Source organism: Chroicocephalus ridibundus, chromosome 6, assembly GCF_963924245.1.
Source record: "Chroicocephalus ridibundus chromosome 6, bChrRid1.1, whole genome shotgun sequence".
Taxonomy (NCBI): Eukaryota; Metazoa; Chordata; class Aves; order Charadriiformes; family Laridae; genus Chroicocephalus; species Chroicocephalus ridibundus.
In genome coordinates, this window is record NC_086289.1 from 21,319,335 (window position 1) to 21,337,015 (window position 17,681).

At 40.6% G+C, this 17,681-nt stretch overlaps 2 protein-coding genes across 2 annotated transcripts in view; one reads left to right on the plus strand and one right to left on the minus strand.

Moving 5' to 3' along the window:
• Positions 1-233: 233 nt before the first annotated feature.
• The window catches only part of ELOB (elongin B), a 30,397-nt gene continuing 12,949 nt past the window's right edge, over positions 234-17,681 (plus strand). Inside the window, exon 1 of the mRNA XM_063339799.1 lies at positions 234-252. The gene's annotated coding sequence lies outside the window, so the exon portion shown is untranslated. The remainder of the gene's footprint in view (positions 253-17,681) is intronic.
• LOC134517939 (neuropeptide Y receptor type 4-2-like) lies at positions 5,232-16,468 on the minus strand. The gene is made up of 2 exons (XM_063339980.1): positions 16,333-16,468; positions 5,232-9,617 (listed from the first exon to the last, which is right to left on the minus strand). The coding sequence occupies exon 2, from the start codon at positions 9,499-9,501 to the stop codon at positions 8,368-8,370; it is 1,134 nt and encodes a 377-aa protein (XP_063196050.1). The 5' UTR covers positions 9,502-9,617; positions 16,333-16,468; the 3' UTR covers positions 5,232-8,367.

The window sequence follows — 17,681 nt, forward strand, 5'->3', positions numbered from 1 at the left end:
GTTCTGCACAGGTACATGTTCCCCAGGGGCTGGATGGCTCATTAGTACTGCGGAGCCTGCAAGAGGTGAACTCATTCAAACTAAGTTAATTATAAAACCAAGTGACTCCCCAAGAAGGGGAATTGTTCTAATTGTGTGACTGCCCATCCTTATTCAGGTCACCTTGTGCAGCCCCATCTCCTTTTCAGCGCTCTTACTCCTTGGGTCTAGTCTGGATTGAAGACGCTGGGGCTGCGGTTTTCAGAGACTCAGGTACAGTTAAGATGGAAGCGGCTTGTTGATTACTGTGCTGGTGTAGGACTGGGTTCAATGTCTGCTCAGTTACTAACTCCCTGCCTGACTTCAGCGTGTCACCTGGGAGCTGAATTTGCTGTTAGATTTAGATGGAGCTTGGGCATCTGTATTCCAAAATGGGATTCTTTAGAATCCCTAACCTTAGCATTGTGCCACTTCCCTGGTCCACCTGCAATCCTACTGTGGCCACGTCCAGAACTCCCTTGATCTTGTTGCCACTGATGAGCCGTTCACCTTCCCCGTCCCTGCTGCTGTTTGCAGGGCAGGCGCTGCTCAGCCTGTGCTTCCCCAAAAGTCCTGCTCCATTAGATGGGCGTCAGCAGCTCGGGCAAAGGTGATGCCCTTCCCCTGCACTCTGTGAGTGCAGAGCAGCTGATGTATGGGCAGTGCATGTGAGACCCTGCTTCTCTGCACAGCTTCTGTGTCAGCAGAGACCTGTATTCGTAGCACAGGTATATAACCAAAATTAGCTACCTGTGCCTTCAGGGCTCTGAAAAGAGAAAGATAAGGTGCAAACCTATTTAATTTGTTAGTGTATTCTGCTTCCAGGACTTAATTACCTGCACATCGTTGCTGTTGCATGTGGCAAAGAGCAGGTGCTCTATGCTGTGTGTCTGCAGCCTGGAATACACGCGGATATCCATGCATGTGCTTGTGGCATGTAGGAAAATATCCAGTGGTGTCCAAGTCAGCATGCTCCTGCAGCTGGAAATGGAGTTCTCCGTAGCTTGCCTGCACTTTTCTGTACCATGATGGCACTGGGAGGCTTGGAACTCATTGCGGGAGATGCTGCTGGTAGTTATTCACAATAAATGCATGTTAACAGAGGATGCAACACAGATATTCTTTCCTAACAGGGTGGTGATTTGTAAACCTCTATTAAAACACTTGACAGTGTTTTCCTGAACAGATATTATGAATGCTGTTTTAAAAAGAAGTTTGATGAATAATGCATGTTCCTGGAAGCTGGTACTACTTACTGGCCCCATACCTCTCATTAATTTTTATTTAGTTATAAAAGGAAATATTAAACATAATTTGCTCTTAGTATAGAATGGGAAATTGCCACTGATAAGTACACTTAAAATAAGCATCACAGTGGTTGTTTTTGTTCCCTAAATATAGTAACAGACTATAGAGACAAAAATGGATGCAGCCAGTCCAGCTGATGGCTGAATCATAACAGCAGCATCAATTGATTTGTTTCCAGGTCTAAAAAAACTAATAAAGACTTTACGTAACCTCCTAGTTACAAGAGGATTAAGGTTAATGTCTTAAATCTGTTCCTTATGCTCTGTACACACAGATGCCTGCTACTACCTCTTTCATGTGAAATCTGTTTGTAAAAACTGATACTGAGTTAAGCTGCTTGAAATAAAGGCACGTTCCTTCTTATTCTGTTTAAGAGAAGCTATTAACTGTTCTGTACTGCACAAAATCATACCATTGACTTATAGTCCAGTCACAGTAGTGCGTTTGTGTGCTTTACAGTGTTTATCAGTACTATATTTTTCCTTTATGTTCTTTCTAGTGAAGCTAAAGCATTAACCTAGGAAGTCTAAAACCAAGCTACTTCTATTCCTGACATAGTTTCAAGTAAACACATTTTTTGCTGCATTCAACCTGTTTGCAGAATGAGAGATGGTTTTTCATCCTTGCAACCTGTTGCTTGGAAATTGTCAAAATAGAAAAGTGGATTCTCTTAATGAATGTTGTTGTTTTTTTTTAAATGCATAGGGTACACTTGTTCCATCACCCAGATCCTGAGAGATTGTATGGACATATGATTTGTCATATATATATTAATCCTGGAATGCTTTGCATATTGTTCTAAGAGACTGCGGTTTGTGGAAAACTGATCAGTGAAAATGTTTTGAAGCATGAAGTCTCATATTGTCCTCACTTAAAGCTTAACCTTTGCAAATCAGGAATGGAGTATATTCGTTTCGCAGTGCAAAGAATTGAGCATGTGCTGGATCAGGCTCTTGTTTGCCAAGGTCTCAATACAGGTAAACACTTCCTTTTGTTTCAGCCAAATTCCCTGCTTCCTCCCCACGAATAGTAAGATACTGCTTATTTAGGACTTCTCTGCCTGGCTGTCTGTAAGCGACTCACCCAGACACAGAACGCAACTGCACCGCCACGGAGCTTCCCCTTGCAATGCTTGGCCAATATACTCATTCTGTTAAGAGCCATGTTTCATAGATATTTCTGAGAGAGGAACTATATTAGCAGTTTGTAGGTTTAATAGCAGATCTTTTGGTCTGCTAGTGAAGATTAACTTGCTTGGTGTGAGGCTGCGGACAGCTGAGTGAGTTGTGTCATGTGCCGTGTGAGGCTCCTGGTCTGGTTTGTGGAAATGTGGGTTATTAGGAAAGGACACTTTACAATTTGTGACAGTGTAGCTGTATTTCTGATGAATGGGGTTAGGTACATGCTGAATTTTAAATGGCCCTGGTGCTGTCAGGTGACTTAATCAGCTTTAAAAAATCTTATCCGAGGTGCCAGCCAGCTTCCTGATGTCTCTGAATCCTGTGAGCCTTCCCAAAACACAGGCCCGGGGGGTATGTGCATATTGTGCTCCTGAAGCAGTGTGTGTATTTGCCCTTACTTTAAACAAAACTCTCTGCTTGACTGTATTAATTCCCGCAAGTTTAACACACATGCTGAGGAGTCCAGAGTTTTCCAGTATTTTTTGGCTGTCTCTCTGCTGTGAATGCACTGTGTTTCAGAAAGTGGTTACACTGGTCTTTAGGGCATCAGGAACTCTTCTACAATCTGTCTGGAAATGAAAGACCTACTTGACATGTGTAATTACTTTTAGTCATTAGGTAAGCCTATCAAGTAGACGAATCGATGCTCGTTACCTTACTACAGGTGCAGCATGGGATAAGTGCGTTCTACACGCAGTCATCCTGTAATAAAATGGAACCAAGACAAATATTTATGAACGATGAAGTGTACTTGCCCACTAGCTGCCAACAGGGAGGCTTTGTATTCCTATAGTCTGGATAAGGGACTCGGTAATTAATGATTTAAAATTATTATATTTGAAGGACAGAATTTTTTTTACCTGTGACCTTAAGAACAAAACTTTGCCTTATTTTTAAGAGTTAAAGTGCAAGTTTTGTGGTCTGGACATCAACATAGTTTTTGATTGACCAAACCTATCTTTCTACTACCAGAAGTTGCATCTTGATACTGTATTTGCATTTCTGATAATCTACAAATATTCTTATTCATACTATCATTATCTCACCAAGTCTAGCATAACACATTGTATTTTGCCAATAGGTAGGAAAAAAACATGCAGTGCTATATTTAGTGTATCATGACTATATTTTTTTAGTGTTATGGGTGGCAGTCTGTATTATAGTTGCTATTGAACAAAGTATTTTCTATCATATGGGGTGAATACTATAGCACTATTTAACTGAGAATTTTTAATAAATGGGTGGTAGGGTCTCATCACTTTAAGTTCTAAAAAAAAAAAAAAATTTCTGGAATTCAGTTTCATCCCAGGTTTCCTTTGTATAATCTCTGCACTGCTACGGGGCTTCATGTTTACTAAGAATTTATTGGAAGGACAACAAAACAATTCTGACTAAGGCCTAATGAGCATTGTCTGGCAGGAAAAAGCATTATACAAAAGTATAAATCTCAGGCTTATTCTACTTATGACTTCCTGAGTTCAAAGAAGTGCTTCTGTAAAGCAAACTGAGAAAGTGAGGGAAGGTCATAAAAGCTATGTGGATGTTGGTGCTCATAGAATATAAACCCCCATTAGCCATGGCGCTAAGCAACACCGATTTCAATTGAAATCAATACTGGCCTGCAGAATCAGGCATCAGTCCTGAAAATCAGGCCAGTATTTCATGAATTAGAAATTTGAAGAGAATGCCCTGTAATGAAACATTAGGTGATGTTGTGAGAAGGGTCAATGTAAAAGAATCCCTTAAGAGGTCCTTAACATATGATGTCTTAATTTACAGCGCTGTTGGACTGTCATGCTTCATATGTGTGCGTGCATGTACTGCATTTGCAAATAGCAAACTACAGAGCAGACCCTGACTGCTGTCACAACGTCACTACCAACCGCTGCTGATGATTACACCACACTTATGCCATACGACATCATGCCAGACAGGTAGCAGATACTGCCATTGCACTCCCTCCTTGTGTGTGTCAATGCAATGAACGTAGCCTGGTTATAGCGCAACCTGGTGTCCCCTCTAGTACCTTGGTTTACATCTGTTAAGGAGGGTAACCCAGGTCACAGAAATTTACCAATTCTTTTAACCCAGTCAAAGCATTTCTGAGGTTTGATTAAAATTTTGATATCTGTCCCACATTGGTTTTCATCTTCTCAGAAGTCTCAGTTGCTTTCTGCTTTGGATTCTGGTCCGGGTTCAGGACAGTATGTTGTGTAGGACCCAGTTCTCTGTGCAATCTGGGAAGTCTGTGAATGCGCGCTGAGTCCTGGCATCAGAATATTCAAATGTCCTCCACTGAATTTTGGATACTTAGCCTGTCCTCTCCTCCTCAGCTGGCTGTGCTGCACCATTGCCCTTAGGAATAATGCCTCAAGCTATTAATCCTTCTTACATCAATGGCTCTTATCACACAGGATAACTTGTTTTCTCTTGATAAGCACTAGTTGAGAACTAGATCTTATTACTTTATACTGTGAATAGTACTATGCATTTTACAGAAGCGGGCACAGAGTGAAGTAACACAGGCAATATTATTTTATTTGTTGTTATTAAACTCCCCATAGAATGCCACTTATACCACAGCAATAAGTTGTTTTCCTTCTCTGCAAACCTTACGATATTCTTCCAACATGTCACAAGAGGCAGGATTATAAAAAGCTTTTTTCTTTTTTAAAAAAAAAAAAAGGCAGGGTAAGTTCTTAGAATTGTATGAATCATTATTTACACGACTCCTGCATGTTTCCCCAACGTTGCCTTTGTAACTCAGTAGCAGAACTTTGTAGAGAGCATACTCAAAAGCATCACTGTATACAATGAACACCAAAATGCTTGATCCTTCTTAGATATGAACCTTACTTGTTATTTACAGATGTGTAAGATGTATGTAAGCTCTTCCTGTTCTGTTACCCTCTGCTGGGCCTAAAGAGCCATAGCCCCCCCTTGATTGCATCAAACCCTCAAAGTGACAAATAAAATGGCTCTTTCAACTATGGAGGCATAACTGCATCCAGCCTTGTGCCTTTGCCTTCAAAGGGAACCGTTGTTAGAGCAGTTCTTAAAAAATAACAGCATAATATCCTCTGGGCTTACATGTGGCATAGGTATTTAGCCCTTTGGAACTTGGATTTTTTTTTTTCTGGGTTTACTCTAAAGTTTATTTAGTTACATAGGGAACTTTAGAGTTTGAAAAACATGTACCTCAGGATGGTATGTAAGTAGATGGATAGGCAGCAGCTGGTTGGGAGTTTTGAGGATGTGCATTTTTGCAGTTTGATGGATGGGTGCGGTTTGGTGACTCTCAGTGTTTAAATCCTTTAGTTTATCCAAAGTCTGTTAGCAATAAACAGTGCTTGACTCCAAACTTGACACTTCCTTTACTCACTAGAGGAAGACACAGTAACCCAGACAGACACAAACGGTTGTAAAGTTGGATCTGCTTGCTTTACGTATTTACTTGTGATCGTGGATACACATGGCCACATGAATTACAGGTAAACCAAAGAGTCAGGCCCCACTGATACTTCTCCCTTCTGCAGGAAAAACTGGGACCTGATGCACAGCACAAATGCACAGCTGCAGCGGCAGGTCTCTGACATACTGCAAGCGCTCTATCAAAAAGTGACAATGCAAGTACAAATTCTAAAGGTAATTGTGATTCCATTTAAGATACCAGTGCTTGAAAAGTTGTATACTTAAGATCATAAATCAGATAACCTTCTATGTTCAAGTTTAGCGGAGTATTCTTACAATAGCTTGACATGCATCTTAGTTAATTAAATGTTGGAATTATAACAAATGCAGGAAACGGGCAAAATTACTCAAGGCTACTTGGATGACATTGAACCTAAATGCAAAAACACTACAAAGCTTAAGCAGTACTTAAGTCCTCTAATAATACAACACAGTTTTGCTATAAATCAAGTTGATGAGGAGGAATTACTGTATTTTGTACTACTCAGCATCGCATGGTTGTATCAGCTCTGTTTTCAGTTACAGTAGCAAATTTCAAATTTCTGCACCCAAGAATTCAAGTCCAAACTTGAAGTTTTACCACCGGTTTCTGTGCACCCATCTTATTTCTGCCAGCTGAGGATATGATCTCATACTTGTTGATAGCTCTTGCTACCTTACAGTGTAAGGTTTTGCTCTTGCTTTCAGATACTCTGTCCGATATCCCTATTGTCAGACCACAGCACGGGAAGAATTTTTTCCTCAATTATTTTCCCATCTATCTAATCAGAGAGCTTCCAGCTGTCTCCATAACTATAGGTTGGATAGCTTTAACTCAGTGCAAACCAGTTGACTACAATGAGTAGCGCCTGTTTATCATAGCATAATTCAGGTTGGAAATTACCTCAGGTGGTCACCTAGTCCAATCTTCTGCAAATGTTAATTTAACAACTCAGATCAGAATATTTCCATATTTCTTTAGCATCGACCTGCTTGGTCTCCTTTTTAGGCTTGCTGCCTTGTTTTTTTTTTTTAATCCGTTCCTCGGTATGGGCTGCTTGGACATATCTGCTTCTTGGTTCCTCAGTAGTCACTGAGCAATGTCTCTGGCTCCAGAGGTTAAAATGAGTTTATGGTTTGTATGTTTTGTGGACAAAGCTTAAAAATACTATAGATGTGAAAAAGCATGATCCTCACTTTAGTAGAGCAACAGACAATACTATGTATTTACATGTATCTTGGCTTCAAGGTATGTGTCTCCACCTGATCTGGATGCCACTTGTGTATTTTCACTGGCCTTCTCCTTATTAGTTGGAATTTCAGCTCCTTCTCTGTTGATGATGCCAATAAGTGGGACTGGTATCTGACATCTGGTTTTATTTTAATGGGAAACTGAAAGCATCCATGCATATCCTTATTTCTTTGGGAGCATACCCATTCTGACATGGTTTCTATAATCGTGTTTTCATGCCCATTCTGACCTTCTGAATGAGATGCCAAGAAGCTGCTGAAGCAGAAGTGACATCTTGCTACCAAGACCTTGAATAACTGCAGTAATCCAACCGCCTTGTACCATCATGGCATGCAGTTCTAGCATTGCAGAGCTTTGTGACTGACAGCAGCAGGAATTAAAAAGTCAACCAGGCTAGTTTCTGTGTAGATCTACAACTGTTTTTCATTTGCTTAAAAATAGTGCTCAGCTTGATCTCAATGCCTTTTAAGAGTTCCATCCACTGACAAACACTTTTCATTTGCCATCATCCCTCAATATGTAACTGTCTTCTTTACATACTAGGGTCATTGTCCTGTGTCCCCACTTGCAGAGGCAATGGCTATTCACAAGCCTATATGACTGAGAAGTTTCATACAAGCACCCAGTTGTTTGATGTGAACTAGACCTGCTGAAAGTTTGCTATTACCTAGTGGGCTGTGAGAGTTGGTAAAGCACAAAAATTTACGTATTTACATATCTGTTCCACCGGTGTGTCAGCTGTGCATAAAAGTTTTAGTAATACTGAAAAACTGAGAGAGTCTTCTCTAATGCAACTTTTGGCAGCCTGCAGTGCTGCAATTGGAAGTCTGGGTTTCTACCACAGCCGTGTGAGCTCAGCTGAGGAACCCCATGTCAGTCTACATGCAGCCACAGCTCAGTTACTGATCTGTTAGAGCAGTCGTGTACACATCAGCCCAGTCTCCCCAGTGGCGACAGCATCTCAACGGCACGAACAACTTGTGCACCAGAGGAGCTACTGTATGCATTTACGACCTTCCTTTGCCTGTTCTTCCAAAAATCAGGCAGTAATGGGTTCCTGTTCACGTCCCAGCTATGGCATCACCAGTTGCTTTTGATACCTACAGGTAATAACTGGTGTGTGGTGTCAGTGCACCCCTCTGAAATGTTTTCTGCTAGCTAGATAGAATTATGTCTGCAGTTCAACATCAGTGAGCCCTTGGAGATTTCAGTCTGCATGGTGGATAAAGGTAAATGATCATATTCTTCCGTTGATGCATTTACTGAACTATGCTGGCAGCTCAGAATCAGTGACTTCACTTCTTTTTTGAAGTTGCTGTTTAGGAAACCATAGATAACAGGGTTGACACAGGTGGAAGCCATAGCTACCAGGTGGCACAATGAGAAGATCAGATTGTGGTGGCAAGGTGAAATGATTTTGTAATTCCAGTCCACAATAGTGTTGAAAACATGCAGTGGTAGCCAGCAAACAGCAAAAGCAGCAACCATTGATGCTAACAAAATATTTATCCTTCTCAGCTGAACTGCTCGGTTGCTGTATTCGCTCTTCTCAAACATGTCCTTTCTTTTCTGTAGACGTAAGTAGATACGTAGGTAGCAAAGTATAATGAAGAACAGTGGGATGCAATATTGCAAGAGCAGTAAAGTGGTAGTGTAGATAAGTCTGTGTTGCTCAGAAGGCCACGAATCGATGCATATGGCCTTGTCAGTGGAAAAATTCATTATGTGTGAGAGCTGCTCATACAAATCATTAGACAAGACGGATGTGGTCAAAAAGGGCAGGGACATGAGACTTGCTAAAATCCAAATTACTCCAATTCCTAGGTAGGCTTGGGAGATACTTGGCCTCCATCCAGTTGGGTTTATGATGAGCTGGTGTCTTTCCAGAGCAATAAGGACAAGGGAAAGAATTGATACTGTCACAGAAGTGCACTGAGTGAAAGACGTCATTTTGCACATGACTTCCCCAAATATCCAGTAGTCCATCATGGTGTAAACAACGGTGAAAGGCAGACAGACAAGACACATAAACAAGTCTGAAATTATTAAGTTGGAAATTAAGATGTTGGTGACGTTGGCCTTTTCCTTCTGCCTGGCGATGACAGCAATTAGACAGATGTTTCCCACAATGCCTAGGACAGTTTCCAAGCTGTAAGAGGTGGCCAGAAAGACAGTAAGGTCAGTGATGTTCCTGCACTGATTAGAAATGTGCGCAGAGAAGCTTCGATTAGAGCTCCAGTTCTTACTGTTCAGGAAAGGAAAACCGTCATTAACAGCTCTTGTCTTATTCATCCTGAACCCCAAAATGTTTATCCAAATCGGTGATAGTCAAACAGAACCTGTGTCTCCTGGGGCAAACCTAAAAACTGTTTTAACTCTTCTCTTTGGCTGTGAAGATCTGGGTATATCTGCAAAGGAAGGGAAAAAAGATCACTTAGTAATGCCACAAGAAATAGTCAAAAGTGGACTGGAGGAGGCAGGGAAGAAAACACCAATGATTCTGTGTATCTTTTTTAGCTCCCTTTTATATAGTTTATTAGATCATAAAATGGAACCATTTGCTAAGCCAATTGCCAACTCTGTTTACTGGTTGTGAGGTTATCCCATGGATTTAAGAACATCTTAACTTCATAATTTAACTCAGTGCAGTGTTTTGATTTCACTCATACAACACAGTGGTGCTTCAAGAAAGCTGGATCTAAGCACGCTTGGGGGTAAAAATTGTGTGTAATTCTGGTTTTGCAAGGTTCTGATACAAAACTGAGCAGAAGACACATTGTGGGGCTGCATTTACCTTCAATCAAGCTAAATATTGATGTGAAAAACAAGACATATTAGATGCATAAAGCCAACACTAAAATATCTTGTGTAAATTAATCTCTGGCACACATTTGTGGCTGCAGCCAGAACCCACATTTTCTTGAGACAATTACTGTGCAAAAATTCAGGCTCATAACCTCAGGAGGGATAACATGGGATAATTTTGAAAAAGTCTAGAAGAATTCAAAAACCTTTTGACATTTTTCAGCTTCAACATAGCTGTGATAGGTCATGGGAATTGCAGTCCAAATTCCCTGCTTCCCCTTTCTGGGTGAACTCTGGCACCCATGAGACATTGATGTCTCCCCCTGGGTGCCCAGTGTGGCCATAACAGGTTTTATCGGAAATATAGTCCAGTCTCTGGATTTTGGCCTTAAGAGTGGGTGATTTTGGCAATCTCTCTTACTTCCTTATAAGCAGCTTATTACTGATTCTTCCTCAGCATAACTTTGCTTTTTTTAACCAAGAGAATTCAAGTGTTGTATTAGTATGTGCTATCTCGTGGATACTGCTTTTGCACAGGCAGATGGGTCTGCTTCTTAGCCACTGCTGCAAACCCTGAGCTGGGGTTTTCAGTGGGGTCTCAGGGAGCCCAACCCACAGTTAATTGAGGCTGCATGCTTTTGGAAATCTCAGCCATAGGATTGCTTGGACTACCTGGAGTGGCTCCTTGGAGGCTCTTGTGATCCTCCCATAGCAAAGCCTGCTTTATGATCCCGGGTCTGGAGTCCAAATCCTCTATGTTCAGGAATCAAAGAAAAAAAATCTGACTCTGCTGGGAGTTCTCCTCAGGCCAGAGGCAGTTACATGCTGTACAAAGGCTTGTAAAGTGAAAAGTAAATAAATGCTTGGGGAACGACACTATTTACCCATTGTGTGACCCTCTCCTCAGCAATAAAATGCCACTCAAACAAGTTTGTGGAGTTGTGAAAAACTTAGGAGCTTCAGAAAAATAAGTGATATGGATACATAAATAAAATGGTATAGTGAGCTTATCACTTTGAGTAGCATTTACTGCTGAACAACTGTATGCACAGAAGTAACCAGTACTGTACAAAAAAGCATCCACTGTGCTACAACTTTTTGTTTGCCTTGTCTTTCTCCTTATGAATTGTATTGTGTGCTTCTTGAGATGTTGCCTTTCAGGAACTAACAGAAGCAATAGTGTATAGTAAATGAAAAGGTGGTTTGGGATTGTTGTTCTGCTTGATTAGCAAAAATCAGTACAGTCTTATCTATATCTATCTGTATCTATTATCTGAGATAGTTAAACAGTCACAGGAGTAAAATATAGTAACATTTTCTTTCTCTTGTTCTCTCACTTCCTCTGTAGTTTAAATCTTCATTAAAGAGGGCAAAGGAAACTTTCCAAACTGTGGGCATAGATATGACTCTCTCTGCTCACTCACTTTTGTGGTGTTGCTCAACTCGTGTGAACTGATTGATATATTTTCTGGAACTAAAAGAAGAGGCAATGATGATGTGTGGATTGCACAGTCACATATGGGGAGGGCTGGTGCAGGGAAGAGTCTGTCAGCGTTAAAATGGATATAGAATAAAAAACCATCAACCACTCCGTTAGCTTTGAATGACTGCTGGCCAGTGGAGTTACTGCATGTGAAACAGAGCAAAGGGATCATCAGCCTGCAATATTATGTGATACCAGTAAAAAGAGTTCAGTTTTGGCATTTGGACAGGACAAACAGACTCCGCTGTAAATGAACAGATGAGCTTTTTACTAGAGTACCAGCCTAGTGTCCTTAGCTACAGTATCCTCGACAACAAACACATGGTTCTCTTTTGTTGCTTGAAAAATGTGTGCTGAGTTATTACAAACATCTGTGCCCCACAGAGTAAGCTCTCTCAAGGGTCCCAGACACTTTTGGACATGCTGAGGCATCAGTGAGGAGATCTAATAATGTTGAAGTACAAAGAGAAAGTAGTGGAGCCACCCGAAAAGCAGAAGTCAGATCCCACAGCTCTAAGAAGCACATTCCCAAGAGGAATGCCAGGGGCAGAGCATGGCTGTGAGTGTCACAGATGGAAACGTGGTGAGGATAAAGAGCGTCTCTGGAGGCTTCGCAGTACGTCTTGTTGGGTTAGGAGCTCCCTTTCTTTTAACACCTTGCATTCCATGGTGTCTCCCACAAGGTGACTGTCAAGCACCTCCTGGGTTTTCCTTCTCATGGTACGGCCCAGAGGTAAATGAGGAATTGTCACCCTCATCACAGATAAGGGGACTGAGAGAGGCAGGTGAGACATGAGTTGGCCAGTGTCTCAAGAGAACCTGCGGTGCACTATGCAGTACCTAAAACTGCCTGCTGACCTGATGTCTTAGGAAAAGTCAGAGCCTAGATCACCTAGGTCCATAGTTTTCTGTATCTCTTATTGCTGCAACTATAGTGTAAAAAGCAGTTCTAGAAAAATAGAAAAATAAATGTTGCAGTGACCTTATGTAGCCTTTTATGGTATCCTTGGATGGCAGATTCTCAAGGTCAGGCACTGCCAAATGCTGTGTTATCTGAAGGTGTTTGGCTGCCATTCAGTTTAGTCTAAATTAAGAGCCAGTTGTAAGTGTGATGTACACATTCTGCTTAGATATTTGAACCAAAAGTTAGCTAATATACTGAATCACCAATGCACTGGAGAAAAGGGTGTTAGTCCCCTCACTGTATTGAAGGTTTGTCAATTACCCAGTAAAATATAGAAAAAATTCATGGGTTAAAAACCCCAGCTTTTGTTTCCAGAAAGTGAAGCAATACATACTTAGCTTGTAGGAGTAAGAAGCATACCTCCTAAATCAGTTTGCTGATGGAGTGGGGGAAAAGTTGGATTGGGTTTTGTTTGCTTGTTTGTTTTTAAAGAGGAAAGAGTAATCCTGTTCAGAACCCTTAATGAACTTCAGGAAAGAGGTCAGTAACAAAAGCTAACATGCCCAAAAGGAAGGGTTTTCTTCTCTAACTGATGCAGCATGAGATAGTTTCTCTAAAAAGAGAGTCTCACGAAAGTCTGCAGCAAATTAACAGGATACAGAAGGAAAAAGAGAAGGAACTTTCAGATTTAATCTTAGTGTAAGTTACATTCACCACTTAAATCTTTTATAGACATTCATCACTCTGCCATCTGTGTTGGAAAGAAGGAAGGAGGGCCGGCAAGGTTTGAAGGGTTTGTCTTGCTGAACAACACAGCCTTCTAAACTAATAAATGTCACTCAGGTTGCCTCAAAAAAAGGAAACCATCACTAGCCAGCTTGAAAGCCTTGCCCCAGGCGGCTATCCTGTATTTCCTGGAAAAAATCCTCAAAGGAAAGGGAATTCTGCAGAACTCCCAGGGACAAGGAAGGAAATTAAACCCTTAGTGGGTTCCAGGGATACTGCTAGAAAATAAGTGGCCCCAAGCAGTTAATGCATTGCTGCTGTTTTGAGAGACTTCTGGGCTTGAAGACATCCCATGAAAACCCTAATAAAAACTTTTCCTAGAGGCATGAAAAAGCAATGGAATACAGCTGATGCTATGCTCTCTGGGAAAAGCTAGGTCATTCTTGCAAAGCTAATCTCGATCCCTGTAATCAAAAACCAGTCTCCATAGTTGTGATGGGCAGTGTGGATCAACATCCACATCAGACAAAAGTTGAAGAAAATAAATGTTTGCAGTGTTTGGCTTCATGATCTGGTACTCAGAGGAAATTGCTTATCTGGCTCAGAACTTAACCAGTTGCTCAAGCCGTGTTTGTTGCTTTCAGTCCATAAGACTTCCTGAGAGAAGTGATTCCTAAAGACATGAAGCGATTGTATTATTTATTTGAAGAGTTATGGCAATTATCTGGATTAAAGCAGCTATCGTCTGCCTCTTATAAACTAGAAACAAAGGAGCAGTGGAAAAGTTTAACAGAACTCTGAAATTCACATTGCAGGTATTGAGATGGTGGTGACTGACTAACAGTGATATCCCCTTTTTGCTCACAGTGATGTTATCTCAGTTAAATAGATCTGCCCTGTTTAGCCTTGTATCCTAGAGAAAGGTTAAAAATCACTTGGCTATCATTACAGGTTCCCAGGAAGGCAACACTTATCTGGAAGAGGAAACCTGCCACCGAGTATGTGCAGACATCCCACAGCAATGTTAAATCCATAGGGGATTTGGTACCATGAAATTTAATGGTGGGTTCATCTTTGTTTAACTCTGTGTTGCAAAAATATTGGGAGCAACTATCTTAGGTCATTGAAATAAAAACTTCTAAAACCTGCATAATCAGTGTATAGAATGAGTTGTGTGTATTAATGATACAAGTCTGTAACATTGGGAGATGGTATAAATACCAAGTGAATGTTTTCCCTCTTCTCACATTTACACCTTTTCAGAAGGAAACCTTTCAGAGGGTATGAACTTATACTATGAGTTAACCTTCTCTATCCTGCAGAAATCCAAGAAGGTTTGCAAAAGCGCCTACTCCAACTTTTTATTTTCTGTTTAAATTCATAACAGCCTTTCCAAAGACACACACCCAACTCACAAAGGCAAAATGTGACTAGGAGCTCAGCAGACTGGAGAAATGGTAGTTAGTCCCTGATTTTTTTAAGAGTAAAGGCCATTGTGACGTCATGTACCTAAGAGGAAAAAAAAAAAAATGATATTTTTACAAAGGTGATCTTTACCAAAGGAGGTGGGGAATCCATAAATCATTGTAATGGGCACCTTAGCAGACAGCCGGTTAGGATATCTGGAGACTGACGTGATGTCTACTGCCAGAAACTGCATGGGTTGGGTGAGGACTGAGTCTTGGGAACCAGGAGGTAAGTGTTTTCCAGTAGTAACCAGGAAGGCTTTCTGTCACACCACAAGGTGGCAAGGAGCACACCTGAACCCCAAAGAACTCTCAAGAAGCTTCCACCTCCCTCTTGCACCCTGAAAGGTTGCAAAGCTCTGCTCAGTAGATACAAGGGTTGCGCCTTTCATGACAAGTCGGACTGGATCTATTTGTCAAACATAGTCACCTACTTTGGTGGAAAACGCTGGTTCAGCATACCCATACTCCGTGAACGTTTCATGAAGCTGAAAGATGTCCATTCAAATGCTTTCTCTGAGCCAGATGGAGGAGGGAGAGCCCAGATAGATATTGGACTCCATTAGGTTAAATACCAGCTTTGGTATCATCATCTCCTGTACAGTGGTTCAAGCCCTTTGGTTTGCTAGTGAAAAGCTCAGAAATTGATTATGATTATTTTGCTTCTAATGAAAAAAAATGTTCCATTCATACCAAAATCATTGTTGTTGGTTTTTTTTATCTGAAAATGCCTTCTTTTCCTCAAGAACATCCAGTCTTTCAAAACTATACGTTTAATGTTTTGGTTCAGGCGCTGACTGATAAAAGTCATTGTTTGCACAACCTTAATCAAAGCTGAATGGTAAACAGCAAAGGCCTCCCTTCTTTTTATAACCCTTCTTGCTAAATTATTACCATTAATAATTACATTAATGTTTATTATGGTGGTATTGAAAAACTAATTGAGACCAGGTCCTCTTGTGCTTTGCGCTGTACAGGTCTAGAGAAGTAGACAAGTCTCTCTCTTGACAGAGATGGACAAAAGCTTAAAAAGCATACAAAGAGAACAAAGTATTTATTACTGTTTTCCTTGCCTTGTGACTGGATTCAGAGTGCATTGATTATAGTGGACTTTGGATCAAGTTAACTTAATATTTCTGCCCTTGTTTCTGTATTGTTCTAAAACCATAAAGAAATCTACATTATTTTCATGGAAATGAAGGATGGTGCAAGAACTCTTTACTTTTAGGAACTGAAAACGCACAAAGCCTTTCAGTCCACGGCTTCTCTTGAATTTAAATTTCATGTCCCTGTCAATATCAGTAGATCAATTTTAGACTTTGAGGGCTAATTGAATGCTTTCCATTATCTCCTGTTTACCCTAACCCTTAACTAAATGAATAATCAAAGCTGAACTGTTTGTAATCCGTATTCTTAAGCTCTTCTAAAACTTGTTTCTTTAAATTATATTAATTTAGCCACTACTCAGTAACTCTCCCTTAAAAGTTTCTCATACACAACTCTTGCCTCAGATCTTACACAAAGTTTCAGGTGAATCCTTACTTCACGTTTTCTGATCAGAAATCAGTCATTATCCAAAGCAGAGGAAGCTTTGAGCAGAAAGGGAATCAGCAATGATGGCATCAGCTGTTAGTCACACAAATGAAAGTTGAATACATTTTTACAATAAAAAGTGATCATTTCAATAAAGAGATCTGAGCTCTTATCAGTCTGAAATAGATAATTTAGAAAATTCTTACCTGTTACTGATTGAGAAAATCCCTGCTCTTGCTGCACATTTCTATCTTGGAAGAAAGAAGGAATGTTGTAGCAGCAAAGTAAGGTCCTCTGTGTCTTAGCAATCCAGAAGAGAAGCTCTCCTCACTGTTTCTGTAGGTAATTTGGATGGCATCTCTCTCCCTCTCCCCCTCCTTCCCTCCCTCCCTTCAGCTTGGCCAATGAATTCTGCCTTATGGTTATGGTCCGACTTCGAACTTCTGGCTCCCTCTGCTGTTACATAAATACAGAAATTCTACAGATGCTTGAGAGGAATAGCAACTTCAGGAAAGAGCTCTGAAGCTATCTGAAGCACGGCATGCACCCATGCTGCACGCAAGTGTCTACTGGAGTGGAAGCGCACTAAAGCAAAGGGACAAAACACAAGAACGGAGCCTAATCCTGTTCTCTTTGCCGAGGCAAGATTTCTTTAGGGTTCAAAGAGAATTTTGCCTCATACGTATGAAAGGGTTTCCAGTATCAGTTTTCTCGATTTTTCCATTCCATCACAGGTTGATAATGAAATCTTATTTTAGAGGAATACAGGCTACAAGTCCTTAAATTGTGAAAGGGGAAGAGGGACACTGTTACTCATGCAAAGAACTCAGAAAGGTAAGAGCACTGAGAAAGTTGGAAGTAGAGGAAAAGAAGGATTTGCCTAAGTTCCGTTTTCAATTATTTTTCCTAGGCCTTTCTTGGGAAAAAACAAGGCAAAAATCAGAGTTGCAATTTTTTTTCTTGCATTGGGAAAATACACAAACAGAGTATTTCCAAGACTCATGTCAGTCTTTACTTAAAGTGGGTTTTAAGCTATGGTCAACTACTTAAGTAGTCCCTTGGTTAATGCTATTCTGGGGCCCTTCTAAAAGTGTGGAAGTAGGAAAAGACATGTTTTCATCTGTACTCATGTAGTATGGCAACAGAAATCAAACATTTCAGCATCAAAATAAGTACAAGCTCTTATCAACTAAACTAAATGTGGAAATAGTTTTCTGTTTGTACTGTATTCTGTTCATTTTTTCTGGTACCAGCCATTACAGATGTGCCCATCTACTTCCAGCGCGTGGCTGACATCTTTCATCATTTAAGAAATAATCAAAGCAGAAGCAGGAATATTTAAAGTCTTTCTACAGTATTTTGGCATTTCTCATGTCTTAAGATGCTGAGAAGCATAAAACTGGGATCTGTGTAATGAATAGTGTAAGCTGGAGAGTTGTCTGTAGTTACTGGTTCTTTCTTCATGGCATCCCTGAGTTGCTTCTTATTTTGCATTACTGATTTTTCCCAGCCTACTTTTCAGGAGCTTTATTTACCAGCTAGTTTGAACCAGCTC

Excerpts from the sequence above, each read along its gene's own strand:
- LOC134517939 (XM_063339980.1), bottom strand. The coding sequence starts at position 9,501 with ATGAATAAGACAAGAGCTGTTAATGACGGTTTTCCTTTCCTGAACAGT.